General features: G+C 40.3%; 1 protein-coding gene across 1 annotated transcript in view; it reads right to left on the bottom strand.

The window, feature by feature from the left end:
• Positions 1-852: 852 nt before the first annotated feature.
• The window catches only part of LOC130356735 (olfactory receptor 10G4-like), a 42514-nt gene continuing 28016 nt past the window's right edge, over positions 853-15350 (bottom strand). Inside the window, exon 2 of the mRNA XM_056558643.1 lies at positions 853-1843. Within this exon, the coding sequence (XP_056414618.1) occupies positions 853-1830 (978 nt within the window). The 5' untranslated portion in view covers positions 1831-1843. The remainder of the gene's footprint in view (positions 1844-15350) is intronic.

Here is a 15350-nt window from a genome sequence, read left to right as displayed (position 1 = left end):
ATCGGATATCTTATCCCCTAACCTTTGTATAGGGGATAATAAGATGTCTAGGAGTAGAGTACCCCTTTAAGTAAAGTTTACAGTTTTTCACCAAAATCCTTCAACAAAGTCTTTCTCCTGGACTGTGTATAAGGGAACAGCTTCCTTTGAAAAAGGATTTAGTGGGGTTCACAAAGGGACTTTGAGTTACACCACTTAGCCACTACCCTCATTGTCATCCTACTTACTATCCCAGCACCACATAGCCATAGACCTTACAAGGCCTACATGGAACTTACGGGGTCTGCATAGAACTTACAAAGTCTACATTGATCTTTTAGGTCTCCAATGATTTTTCAAGCTCTTAAAGGGGTTATCCATGAAAAAACTTTTTTTATATATATCAACTGGCTCCAGAAAGTTAAACATGTTTGTAAATGACTTCTATTAAAAAATCTTAATCCTTTCAGTACTTATGAGCTGCTGAAGTTAAGGTTGTTCTTTTCTGTCTAAGTGCTCTCTGATGACACGTGTTTCGGGAACCGCCCAGTTTAGAAGCAAATCCCCCATAGCAAACCTCTTCTACTCTGTGCAGTTCCCGAGACAAGCAGAGATGTCAGCAGAGGGCACTGTTGCCAGACAGAAAACAACAACTCAACTTCAGCAGCTGATAATTATTGAAAGGATTAAGATTTTTTTAATAGAAGTAATTTACAAATATGTTTAACTTTCTGGAGCCAGTTGAGATATATATATATATATATATATATATATATATATATATATATATATATAAAGTATTTTCCTGGATAACCCCTTTAATGGACCTTACAAGGTCTACATTGACCTTACACAATCCTTATATTAACACATTTACATATGGCCAACCCTGTATTTGATTCTCTGAAGAACTTTGGCAAATGTTTGTCGGATCTCCTTCGTTCTGAGGAAATATATAACGGGATTGGCCAAATGTGGGACAACAGAGTAAAAAAACAAAAGGAGGGCATTGATATCTGGCTGAACAATTATTGCCGAAATGCTAGAAATGTTAGAAACAATGTAGAGAAAGAGTCGAGGCACAAAATACAAGGCCACCACCAGCAGATGGGTTGTGCAGGTATAAAAGGCTTTGCGCCAAATGTCAGAGCGATATGATGTGGCGATCTCCACTATGATCAAGATATAAGAGAGCACAATGATCCCTAAACAGACAAGTAGCACCACCATAGCGCTGACAAAGGACTCATTCCTCATGGAGGTTACGTCTGTACAGTCCATGTACATGTCCATGATTGCCCCATGGGTACAAAACAAAGTGTTTATCTTGTTGGGATCCGGGCCACATAAAACTATTTTAGAAAATTGGGTTGACACAGTTGCACTTCTAGATGAGGCGGCCAAAATCCAAAAAAAGGAGCAAGTAACAAGCGTTCTCTTATTGGTTATGACCAAAGTGTATCTCAGGGGCTGGGAGATGGCAATATAGCGATCCACAGCCATCAACATTAGCAGATAAGAATCAATACTTCCAAAAAAATGGACACAGAACATTTGGAAGATGCACACCTTGAAGTTAATAGAAGAAGACCCGAACCAGTATCGGGCAATGAGTTTTGGTAATGTAACTGTATCAAACAAGAGATTAGAGGCAGCGAGGTTTGCTATTATCAGATACATGGGTTGGTGAAGATACATATTTAGGGTGACCAAACATATGACGCTACCATTGGCGGTAAGGGAGAATACATAAACCAAAAACATCACAGCGGCCACAAGGTTGTGGAGGTCTTCAGGAACCCCTGGAAATCCAACTAAAAAAACTTCTGAAATTACAGTCTGATTCTCCATTCTTCAAAAAGACCTAAAAGGAGAATATACAAAGCAAAAATGACATATTTAATAACATGGTCACAAAATATATTATGAAGGGGACATGGGACACATGGTACATGGTCCGAAAACTTGGCTTGAAATGGAGTGGAGGTGAAACTTAATGAAGGACATGTTCACACTTGTGGCTCCTACGCCAGTAAGTGGACAAAATAATATTGAAAGTAGTATTCATTTTTGTAGGAATTGAAAACCCAAATAGACGCAATTAAAGGGGTTATCCAGGAATAGAAAAACAGAGCTAATTTCTTTCAAAAACAGAGAGCATTAAAAAAAAAAAAGAAACTAGCTCTACTTTTCTATTCCTGGATAAACCCCTTTAAAGTCAATGGGATTTCTCGGGATCCATTAGGATTCATTAGTGTTCATTGATAGATGGCCCCAAATGGAGCCCCTACAGAAGTGTGACCCAAGCAGAGCGTATTGCAGCTTGACCAAATGCAAATGAATTTAGGATCAACATTTTGTTTTCAGAATTTATACCTCAAGAGCAAAACCAAATGTGTTTTTTTTATTTAAATTCTTTCCTTCGAGAGAGCCAAATAGGGTCTTATTTTTCAGCCTTTTATTTATTTATTTTAATTTTATTTAAATGTTTTCTTAGAGGGGAGGGGGGGGGTGATTATATTTACACCATTTACTTTATTTCTATAAAATTATAGTGATAACAAAAAAATAAATTTTAGTTGTTTTTATTGGTACTATTTTGAGGTAAATGGGATTTTTTTTGTGGAACTTTTGTCCACTTTTTCAGAGTTGAAGAACATAAATGAGTGGAAAAAAAAACTGATGTGTTATAGGGGTCAGAAGAGGACAATATTAGATATACTCATTATCTTACGAAACGCAATCATTTTTTAAATGGCGTAAACAAAACCTATATGAATTGGGGACTATATAGTTGTAATTGTATGGACCTACAGAATAAAGAGAGCAAGTCATTGTAACCACAAATAGCACTCGGTAGAAATGTAAACTCCCCCAAAAGTTACAAAATTTCTTTGCGCTTTTCAATTTCATCCCACAAATAAGTTTTCATTGGTTTTGCCGTAGATTTTACACTGAAATGAGCGACGTGATTACAAAGTACAATTGGATTTGCATAAAAACAATCCTCATATGGGTCTGTAGGTGGACAACTGAAAGACCTATGACTATTAACCCCTTAAAATGTTACATCAAACAATGTCAACTCATCCCACATACAGCTCCATCGGTGAAAACATTTTTAATAGTACTATAAGGCTAGGTTTCCGCTTGTTTTTTTTTTTTTTTGTACACCTAAAGGTTTTTTTGGCAGTTTTTCTGGCGTTTTTTCTGGCGTTTTCCCTGGTGTGTGGAAACAGCCAAATTTGTCCCCTGTTGCAGTTTTCTCACTACCTTCAGGTACCACTCTGTGGGTCGGATGCTGAGCGCCCGGTCCACAGAGTGTAAGGAGATGAGGAGTGATGTACAGCATCACTACTCACCTCCCGGGCCGTATAGTATACAGGGGGCATAGTGTACCCGTGTATACTATACAGCCGCCGGGAATCCTGTCACCAGACTGACTGCTCCTATAGCCCCTTTGGGCGGTATACAGAATATACAGCTATCTATAGATAGCTGTATATAGTGTATACAGAACAGGAGGTCCACTTACCTCCTCGTTTCTGTCACTGCCGGTCTGTGTAGCTCCGCCCCCTAGTGATGACGTCATTAGGGGCAGAGCTGCAGACATATTCAGGCCAGTCTGAAGCTCTGTTCACATTGTCCGTTTTGGATAATGGGAACAGACCCTTCTGCCAGTGTCTACCCAGACAGGGAGACTCCAGCTGTTGCTAAACTACAACTCCCAGCATGCCCAGACAGCCAAAGGCTGTCTGGGCATGCTGGGAGTTGTAGTTTTGCACCAATTGGAGGCTCACTGTTTAGGTAGGCATTGCATTATGGGCGCTCTCCCCTGCAGAGAGCGCAAAAAATGTCCTAACCTATATATTTTTTTGTGTTTTTTTTTTCTTCTCGTTTCAGATCCGTGTATGCAGAGGATTACGACGGATTCGATGGATTACGACGGATGAACTTTATTTTTTTACATTTTAATAAAATGGTTAACGAGGGCTGTGGGGGAGTGTTTTTTAAAATAAAATATTTTTTCCAATGTGTTGTGTCTTTTTTTCATTGAATATTCAGGCTTAGATATGGAGGCTGTCTAATAGACGGAATCCATGACTAAGCCGGGGCTTAGTGTTAGCCCCAAAAACAGCTGGCGCTAACCCCCAATTATTACCCTGGTACCCAGGGAAGAGCCATTACCAACAGGCCCAGAGCGTCAAAAATCAAAAACACTCCCTCACAGCCCTCGTTAACCATTTTATTAAAATATAAAAAAAATCCTGTTCATCCTTCGTAATCCATCGAATCCGTCGTAATCCTCTGCATACACGGATCTGAAACGAGAAGAAAGAAAAAAACACAAAAAAAAAATAGGTTAGGACATTTTTTGTGCTCTCTGCAGGTGAGAATGCCCATAATGCAATGTCTACCCAAACAGCGAGCCTCCAATCGGTGCAAAACTACAACTCCCAGCATGCACAGACAGCCTTTGGCTGTCTGGGCATGCTGGAAGTTGTAGTTTAGCAACAGCTGGAGTCTCCCTGTCTGGGTAGACACTGGCAGAAGGGTCTGTTCCCACTATCCAATACGGACAATGTTAACAGAGCCTTATACTCTTGCCAGCCTGGATTGTGTCTGTAGCTCCGCCCCCTAATGACGTCATCACTAGGGGCGGAGCTACACGGACCCGCGGGGACTGGACGGAGGTAAGGGGACTTCTCCATCTTCTGTATACACTATATACAGCTATCTATAGATGGCTGTATATAGTGTATACCGCCCAAAGGGTTAACCTACACTGTCTAGCAGTGTAAGTTAACTCTTTCCTTGCTGGGCTGGTGCATAGCGCACAGCTCAGCAAGGGGTTAAGTGAGCCAGCAATGTGTATACTGTATACATATTGCAGTCTTACTGTAAGTTCTTGCTGGGCAGTATGTATACGATGTATATCTACTGCTCAGGATCAGCTGTTCTCCCGGCTCTGTAGCCTTGAGAACAGCTGATCCCGACAGTCACTTTGATCGCAGCGGGTGTCAGGAGGAGTGACATCCCTGGGATCTGTCCCTTACTGCAGGTACTAATACTCCCAACATGGAGCACACTCTGCTCCATGCTGGGAGCTGTAGTACCTGCATTAATAGACAGATCACAGCGAGTGTCACTCCTCCTGACACCCGCTGTGATCCTCCTGTATAATGTATAGATGCTGCGGCCGCTCTACTATGGTCCCCTGCACTGATGTATATATACACATATTCATATTTCCCACAGAGCTGTGATTGGCTGGAACCATCTGACCAATCACAGCTCTCTGCAGGAAATATGAATATGTGTATATATACGGCAGTGCAGGGACCATAGAAGAGCGGCCGCATCTATACATTATACAGGATCGCAATGGACCCCGGCGATCTGTCAATTAGTACAGGTAACTACTACTCCTATCATGGAACAGTGTGTTGCATGCTGGGAGTAGTAGTACTACCTAAAAAATGTAAAAAAAAAAGTGAAACATACACACACACTACATTTTTATTATTGTCGGCTACATTTAGTGCCCTACCCGCGCACATAAATTGATCCCTGTTTAAAAATTAATAAAAATTTTGTTATAAAAAGAAAAATTTCGTTAAATACAATTTTTTCCATCACTACTGTATCTTTTTTTATTATTTTTTTTTAATGGTACCCTACTAAATTTTAATAAAAAAGGTATCTCCAACACTTTTTGGGATCGCTAAAGTCCAAAAGAGAATAAAAACCGCCTGAAAAAACGCCAAATTTAAAACTGACATTTTCTTGCCGTTTTTTCACTCCCATAGACTTCTATGGGAGAAAAACGCCAATATTTTCCCGAAAAAACGCCAAAGTCTCGACAAGAGGTCGTTTTTTAAGAACTGCCAAGGAGCCCAAAAACGCTAAAAGGATAAAAAAAAAAAAAAACACCAAGTGGATTTGGCATTTTGTAGTTTACTATGGACTCGCAGCTAACATCTGACCACAGCGTTTTTTCACAAAAAAAAAACGCCATGCGGCAGAATAGGCGTTTTCATTGGCGTTTTTGTAAAAAAAAAAAAAAAAACAAGTGGAAACCTAGCCTAAATGTAATAAACTATATAATAATAATAATAATAATAATAATAATAATTTTACTGACCAGCAATGGGGCCATGTAGCATCTAAGGGTCACATTTGGAATATTTCAAAACATCAGAATTAGGGGAATAAATATTTGATTGCACAATTTTTATTTCTCGGTCAACATTTGTTGTGTTACAGAAAAAAAGATTAAAATGAAAATGCTGCAAAAAAAATTACATTTTTAAATTCTACCTACATTCTGCTTTAATTTCTTCTAAACACATAAAGGGTTAATAAACTTATTAAATGTCATTCGGAATGCTCTGAGGGGTGCAGTTTTTAAAATCGGCTAATTTATGAGGGGTTTCTGCCCTTCAAGTACACTACGATACTGAACTGCTACCTCAAAAAATCTGATTTTTAAATGTCCTTAAAAATGTGGAAAATTTCAACTAAACTTAAGACCCTTCAAATGTCCTAAACAAGCAAAAGGATTTAACAAATAACATCAATATAACATTTACATATTGTAGGCAAGAATTAATAATTCACTTCTATGGGAGAAAATGTAAATCCTAGAAAAATGCTAAATTTTCCATTTCATCACAAAAGTTTGAAATTTTTACCAAAATCACTGAATATCTCAACCGAAATTTACTACTTATAAGAAGTTCAATATGTTACAAAAACGATCCCAAAATTGCTTAAGTTATTGCCACATAAAGAGACACAGGTGAGATTTGGAAAATGGGGCCCGATCATTAAAGGGGTACTCCGGTCAAAACCTTTTTTCTTTTAAATCAACTGGTGGCAGAAAGTTAAACATATTTGTAAATCACTTCTATTAAAAAATCTTAATCCTTCCTGTACTTATTAGCTGCTGAATACTACAGAGGAAATTATTTTCTTTTTGGAATGCTCTCTGATGACATCACGAGCACAGTTCTCTCTGCTGACTTTATTATAATAATAATAATAACGCTTTATTTATTGTTGTCCTTAGTGGGATTTGAACCCAAGTCCCCAGCACTGCAGGGCAGCAGTCCTAACCACTGAGCCACCATGCTGCCCTTAGCATACATCTGCTATGCATGGTTGCTAAAATGGACAGAGATGTCAGCAGAGAGCACTGTGCTCGTGATATCATCAGTGTTCCAAAAAGAAAGGAATTTCCTCTGTAGCATTCAGCAGCTAATAAGTACTGGAAGGATTAAGATTTTTTAATAGAAGTAATATACAAATATGTTTAACTTTCTGCCACCAGTTGATTTAAAAAAAAAAAGGTTTTCACCGGAGTACCCCTTTAAGGTCAAAACAGGCCAAGATGCGAAGGGGTAAAATGGAGTGTAGAAAAAACGAAAACCTAAAAACGAAAATTTGCTGTATCCTTAAGGGGTTAATAGATAGCAGTGGAGAGGAGTGTGACTGAGGAACTTAGAGGGTAGAGGGGACTACATTAACAGCTAGTAGTGGAGGAAGGAGACTAACTAGGGGGCTATATTAACAGCTTGCAGAGGGGGAAGGAGACTGACTGGGGAACTTACAGGGGATTATATTAAATGAGTTATCCAGGAATAAACCTTTTTTATACATATCAACTGGCTCCAGAAATTTAAACAGATTTGTAAATTACTTCTATAAAAAAAATCAATCCTTCCAGTACTTATGAGCTGATGAAGTTGAGTTGTTCTTTTCTAAGTGCTCTCTGATGACACGTGTCTCGGGAACTGCCCAGTTTAGAAGCAAATCCCCATAGCAAACCTCTTCTACTCTGAGCAGTTTCCAAGACAAGCAGAGACGTCAGCAGAGAGCACTGTTGCCAGACAGAAAACAACAACTCAACTTTAGCAGCTGATAATTATTGGAAGGATCAAGATTTTTTTTATAGAAGTAATTTACAAATCTGTTTAACTTTCTGGCACCAGTTGATTAAAAAAAAAAAAAAAAAAGTTTTTCACCGGAGTACCTGCTTATTCCACACAATTAACACCGTAAAAAAAAAAAAAAAAGCAAGCAAGAATTGCTAATTATAGTCCAAAACGTGGAGTAAAAATTATCGAAAAGTAGCATGTTTTGCAAAAATGGTACCAATGAGGTACAGCTCATCTCAAAATAATCCCTCACACAATGACATTCTACGGAAAATAAAAAAGTTATGGCTGTCGGAACATGGCAAGACAAAGAAGAAGAAAAAAGGATTTTATTGTGAAAAGGAAAAAGAATATAAAAGCTGTATTGTACCGATCTACAGAATAAAAATAACATAATTTTTACCGCACAGTAAACGCCTTAAAAAAATTAACCCCTTATCGGCCACGAACAAGATAGGACGTCCAGCACACAGTATCCGTTGCAATGTGGTTTATTGGCTTAAAAACCGATACATGAACAGAACAGAGCGTAAGCCTACGCGTTTCGGGTAACAAGACCCTTAGTCATGGCATAAAACACACCAATTAGTAAAACAATTTATAGTATAGCAATTGGTCATGTGACTGCCTCCGCAGATGGAAGTAAAACATGGCACTGGATTACAAATATTTTAAATTACATTCATAAAGGCAAAGATGAAAATTAACATGGCAGGACATAAATACTATCTTTTCCAAATTAGTTATGTCATAAATGGATGAATAATGTCGTAATGAGGTTTACCCATAAAAATTTCTACGTGTATGATCTGATTCACACTGTGCATCCGAGGCACAGAACTCCAATATAATAAACCCAATGCAACCCATATAATGACTATGCTAAATAATGTTGCAGTTGGCATTGGAGCACTATGTCATGGGCGCACAGCGTGGTAAAGGACATGGTATATTAATATGTAAGGATAAGATCATATCTTAAATTAAGGCCAGCTGGTTGCCGGGTGCCAAGTAGGAAAATCCAATAGGACTCCCGGTTTAAGAGAGATCTCCTTAAATCACCACCCCGTGACGTTTTTTCGACACGTTCTATTCCTACCACTCTGAAGGACTCTGCATTGCCCTGGTGTACATCCCTAACATGTTTGGATAGTGCTGAGATGTTAAACTGTAAATTTGTACAGTCAGACAAATGTCGTCTGATTCTCACTTTCAATGGTGTGGACGTACATCCTACATATTGGCACATGCATGTCTCGCAGGAGGCCAAATATACCACGTATTTCGAATTACAATTAAGGTATTCTTTAATACAATATTGTTGGTTGTTACTATATGACCTGAAATCCCTCGATACATGCGTGTGTTTACACGTGACACACGTGCTATGGCCACATTTCCAGTTACCTGGACTGTGTAGCCAGGTCGGATTACTAGAAGGTGCACTAGTGCCAAACATACTGGGTGACAGTTTATTTCCCAAAGAAGGGCCTCGTTTTGAGACCATTTTGAAACCTGCAGACGCAATCTTACCTAGGATCGGATCCTGATACAATATTGGAAGATATTTCCTCATGATCCGTCCTATCTGATTATACTGTCTGCTGTACTGGGTGATGAAAAAAGGAGCAGACTCATCACTTTTTTGTGTCTCCTTGCGTTTGTCTCTGTGTATAATGACTGACTCTCTATTTAACTTATCCGCCCTGTCTTTGGCTTTTTTAAGTAATTTATCATCATAGCCCCTATCTCTCAATCTATTATGCAGTTGTTCAGACTCCATTTCGTATATGTGTCATTCTTAGTGCAGTTCCGCCGCAACCTACACCACTCCCAATTACAATGAGGTCATCAATATACCTTCCTATGCATTTTATATCACCTTTTGCATCCTTAAAGGGTTAACATTTAATGTTTATGATCGCACAAGGTGAATGATGTAAACATAAAAATTACCAAACGCCAGAATTGCGGATTTTTGGTCACTTCACATAACAATAATAATAAAAATATAAAAATTTAATATGAAAAGAGTAAAAAGGTGATCAAACAGTCCTATCAAAACAACAATGGTACCGATAAAAACTTCAGATAACAGCACAGGAAATGACGCTCATCCATCCCTGTATACGGAATAATAAAGTCTATTATAAGTGTATTAGGAAGTGATTCCCTCTATTCCTATTCTTCTTATGATTAGGGATAGAGATGACGTTGTTCGCGTCTTTGACCCGACAGTTTACCATAGATTTACCCTCTATAAAATGACATAAAAATATTACACAAGTAACACAATGAGATATTTAGAAATCTAAAAGGACGTGTTACTTACAGTAATAAGAAGAAGAAGCTTCAGTAGATCTCCCGGCCGTCTGCTGATCATTTCCTTACTGTACAATTTATAACCTGTGAAGTCCTAAGGGGAATGGCCCCTGGTGACTGAAGTCATTGTAATGTGAACATCTAGAAAAACATCACTCTGCAAATGTTGCTGTTTAGTTACTCAGGAGTCCTATAAAAAAGTCCTCGTCTGGTGCGTGCGCCTATTGGTGTTGCACCTAAACTCTCTGCAATACTACTACTATTACTACTACTAATAATAATAACAATAATAACAACAACAACAATAATAAAAATTGTATTATTATTATTAACCTATTAGGTACGGAGGGCGTATCGGTAGGCCCTCGTGTCCCGGTACTTAAGGATGGAGGGCGTACCTGATATCTATCAGCAGGCATCCGATCCGTTGCAATGCCTAGGGGGGGTCCTGTTAATTCAGACCAGCGATTTGCAGGGATTTCAGGCCAATCAGGTCTCTGGTGACCCTATGACCCTGAAAATCAGGATGATTGGTGTTGTCCGAGACAGCACCAATCACCCTGTAGGATAGGAGTGAGGTGGCAGGGGTGCCACCTCCTCCTATCCCCTGCGATTGGCCGGTCAGGACTGACCAGCCAATCCCAGGGCAGAGGCGAGAGGACGGGTAACGATAAGATCCCCCGCTATGCCCACCCTTGGAAGTTCAGGCAGAGTGAGGGAAACATGTCTGGAAGCGGTATGCAATGGTGGCATCTTACCAGTGCGGTGGTGGCATCAGTGGGCTGCTCCGACGTGACAGGCAGCGGCGGCAGCCTGCTGAGTGGTGACGGCGGGCGTCAGTGAAGATCGGTAAGTGATCTTCAAACTGTCATTCTCTAGAGGTTACAAAATTACAACTCCCAGCATGCCCAGACAGCCAAAGGCTGTTTGGGCATGCTGGGAGTTGTAGTTTTGCAATACCTGGAGGGCCACAGTTTGGAGACCATTGTGTAGTGGTCCTCAAAGTGTGCTCCTCTAGATATTGCAAAACTACAACTCCCAGCATGCCCAGACAGTGTTGGGAGCATGTTGGGAGTTGTAGTTCATCAACATCTGGCCCTTCAGAAAGTCTGGCCCTGGAAAGTCTGGTCATGCTGGGAGTTGCAGTTTTGGAACATCTGAAGGGGCACAGTTTGGAGACCACTACAGTGTGGTTTCCAAACTGTGCCCTTCCAGCTGTTGCATAACTACAACTCTCAGCATGTCCTTCGGCTGTCAGTGCATGCTGGGAGATGTAGATTTGCAAAAAAAAAAAAGTACAGGGTGCATTCACCTAGGTGGGGATTTACAGTGAGTTTCCCACTGTGAGCTTGAGCTGCTTCAAATTTCCTGCCATGGCTCAAACTCCCAGCGGGAAACTCATTGTGAAACCCCACCCATGGGAATGTACCCTAAAAACACTAAACTACACTACACTAACTCAAAATAAAGAGTAAAACACTACATATACACCCCTTACACTGTTGTCGCCCCCCCCCCCCCCCCCCTCAATATAAATGAAAAATGTCACGTATGACAGTGCTTCCAAAACGGAGCCTCTAGCTGTTGCAAAACAAATCCCATTATTGACGGACAGTCATTGACTGTCCAGGCATGCTGGGAGTTTTGCAACAGCTAGAGGCACCTTGTCATAGGGTTTTTTTTTTTTGGTGAATCCGGGTCCGCCCCTATGCATATCCCGAATTTAGACCTAAAATTCGCATGGTGCTCTTTCACTGTGGAGCCCTGTGTATTTCAAGGCAACAGTTTAGTGCCACATATGGGGTATTTTCATACTTGGGAGAAATTGCATTACAAATTTTCGTGGGCTTTTTTCTCCTTTTACCCCTTATGAAAAGGAAAAGTTGGGGTCTAACCAGCATGTTAGTGAAAAAATTATAATTTTTTACACTAACATGTTGATGTTGCCCCATACTTACCATAAGAGGTAAAAGGAGAAAAAGACCCCCAAAATTTGTAACACGATTTCTCCTGAGTACGGAAATACCCCATATGTTGACATAAAGTGCTCTGCGGGCACACAACAGGGCTCAGGAGTGAGAGCGCACCATGTACATTTGAGGCCTAAATTGATGATTTTCACAGGGGAGGCTAATAGTTACAGCGTTTTGACATAAACTAAAAAAAAAACACCCAAATCTGACCATTTTGGAAACTACACCCCTCAAGGAACGTAACAAGGGGTTCTTAACATCCCACAGGTGTTTGACAAATTTTCATTAAAGTTGGACGTGAAAATGAAAAATGTGTTTTTTTTCCCACTAAAATGCTGGTGTTGACCCACATTTTTTCATTTTCACAAGGGGTAATAGGAAAAAAGCCCCTAACATTTTTAACCCCATTTCTTTTGAGTAAAAATTACCCCATATGTGGATGTAAAGTGCTCTGCGGGCGCACTACAATGCTCAGAAGAGAAGGAGCAAAATAGTTTTGCCTGGAATTAAAGGCCATGTGCATTTACAAAGCCCCCAATGCTTCCAGAACAGTGGACCCTCCCACATGTAACCCTGTTTCGGAAACTACACCGCTCACGGAATGCAATAAAGGGTACAGTGAGCATATACACCCCACAAGTGTTTGACTGATTTTTTTGAACAGTGGTCCGTGAAAATTAAAAATACAATTTTTCATTTTCACAGCCCACTGTTCCAAAGAACACCAGTGGGGTGTAAATGATCACTGCACCCCTTATTACATTTCATGAGGGGTGTAGGTTCTGAAATAGGGTCACATGTGGGGGGGGGTCCACTGTTCTGGTAGCACGGGGGCTTTGTAAAAGCACATGGCCCCTGACTAGCATTCCAAACAAATTCTCTCTCCAAAAGCTCAATGGCACTCCTTCCCTTCTTAGCCCTATAGTGCGCCCGCAGAGCACTTTACATCCACATATGGGTTATTTCCATACTCAGAAAAAATGGGGTTACAAATTTAGGGGGGTAATTTTCTCCTATTACCCCTTGTGAAACTTTGGGGTAACACCAGCATTTAAGTGAAAAAAATGTAATTTTCATGTCCAACTTTAGCAAAAATTCATCTAACACCTCTGGGGTGTAAAGGCTCACTGTAACCTTTTTTTGCATTCTTGAGGGGTGTAGTTTCCAAATACTGTGCCTTTTTAAAAAAAATGTTTTTAATGTTCTGGCACCATGGGGCTTCCTTATTGCGACATGCCCACCAAAAACCATTTCAGCAAAATTCGCTCTTCAAAAGCCCAATGTCGCTCTTTCCCTTCTGAGCCCTGTAGTGTGCCCACAGAGCACTTTACATCCAAATATGAGGGTTCCATATTTTGGGGGGCATTGTCTCCTATTACCCATTGTGAAAATGAAAAATTTGGGGTAACACCAGTGAAAAAAATGTTATCTTTCATTTTCATGTCCCACTTTAACGAAAGTTTGTCAATAATTTTTCTCTATGGGTGTTTTTTTCTGCTGTTCTGGGACCAAAGGGGCTTCCTAAACGCGACATGCCCCCCAAAAACCATTTAAGCAAAATTCGCTCTCCAAAATCCCATTGTCGGTCCTTCCCTTCTGAGCTCTCTAGTGCGCTCGCAGAGCACTTAACATCCACATATGGGGTATTTCCTTACTCGAGAGAAATTGGATTACAAATTTCGGGGGTCTTTTTCTCCTTTTACCCTGTGAAACACCTAAAGGGTTAACAGACTTTCTGAATGTCATTTTGAATACTTTGAGGGGTGCAGTTTTCCTAATGAGGTCCATTATGGGGAATTTCTAACATAAAGACCTTCAAATTCACTTCAAAATTGAACTGGTCCGATTTTGAAATTTTTTGTGAAAAATTTGAAAATTGCTGCTATATTTTGAAGCCCTGTAATGTCTTCAAAAAGTAAAAACAGGAGGAGAAAGGGGAGATGCAGTGGGTGGGGATATGTAAATTAGGTGCTCCCGCACGGGCACTGTGCTCGCTCTCTGCCTGTTTCATATACAGGCAGAAAGTGAGCTGTGGACGGACATGATTTTCTATAATGGGACCACTGCCTGGCCAGCAGTGGTCCGAACATGCTCTGCGTGAGAGGGGGGGGGGGGGGGGGGAAGGCATCCTGGACCCAGAAGGGTGACACCTAGTGGACAGCATTGCAAAGATGAAAAAAAAATATATTTTTTTTTTCATATATTAGGAAAATTTTTAGTCATTAGTAATCTATAACATATTCAAAGTTCACTTTAATGAGAGTGCCCATTTAAAGGGGTTATCCAGGAATCGAAAACCAGACCTATTTTCTTTCAAAGACCTCTCCCTGTCTGTCTCCACTTTGGGTGTGGTTTTACGACTTGGCTCTATTCACTTCAATGGAACTGAGCTGCAGAACCACACCAAACCTGGAGACAGACAGGGAGCCGTCTTTGAAAAAAATTATCTCTGTTTTTCGATTCTTGGATAACCCCTTTAACTATTTAAATGCTTATAATGTTTTTCTTTCTGTTAATATTTGTGAATGGTGCAGAGAATGCTTGAACTGTACACACGCATATACACACTCACAGAGAGGTTTGACGGGTGAGTTTTGTGGGGATTTTTCTTTTAGTCTTAGTTTTTACCACTTATTGGGACAGTATGGGGGAGTTGTACATTGTGTGGACAGCTCTCTCACTCGTACCTCCAACACAAGCGTGCGGACTGGCAGCCAGCGTCCTCGGACTGGATTAGTCTGTGCAAAAAGGAACGTCCAGCGCTAAGTGTGGTAAAAACAGATTCTTTATTGTGGGATCATCGGACACAAACTTGCATCAGGATAGACACCGACGCGTTTCGGACCGTTACAGGTCCTTAATCATGGCATAACACATAAGTATTTAAAGCTTGCATTTTAATCTATGTGTTATGCCATGATTGAGGACCTGTAACGGTCCTAAATGCGTCGGTGTCTATCCTGATGCAAGTTTGCGTCCGATGATCCCACAATAACGTACCTGTTTTTACCGCACCTAGTGCTGGACACTCCTTTTTGTTCAGACTAATCCAGTATGGGGGAGCTAACTTCTACATGGGGGCATAGCGGGGGTCTAACTACTATATGGGGGCACAGAGAGGAGAGCCTAGGTACTA

Source organism: Hyla sarda, chromosome 2, assembly GCF_029499605.1.
Source record: "Hyla sarda isolate aHylSar1 chromosome 2, aHylSar1.hap1, whole genome shotgun sequence".
NCBI classification, from domain to species: Eukaryota; Metazoa; Chordata; class Amphibia; order Anura; family Hylidae; genus Hyla; species Hyla sarda.
The sequence above is the reverse complement of the archived record's forward strand: the minus strand, read 5'-3'. Positions and strand labels throughout refer to the sequence as shown.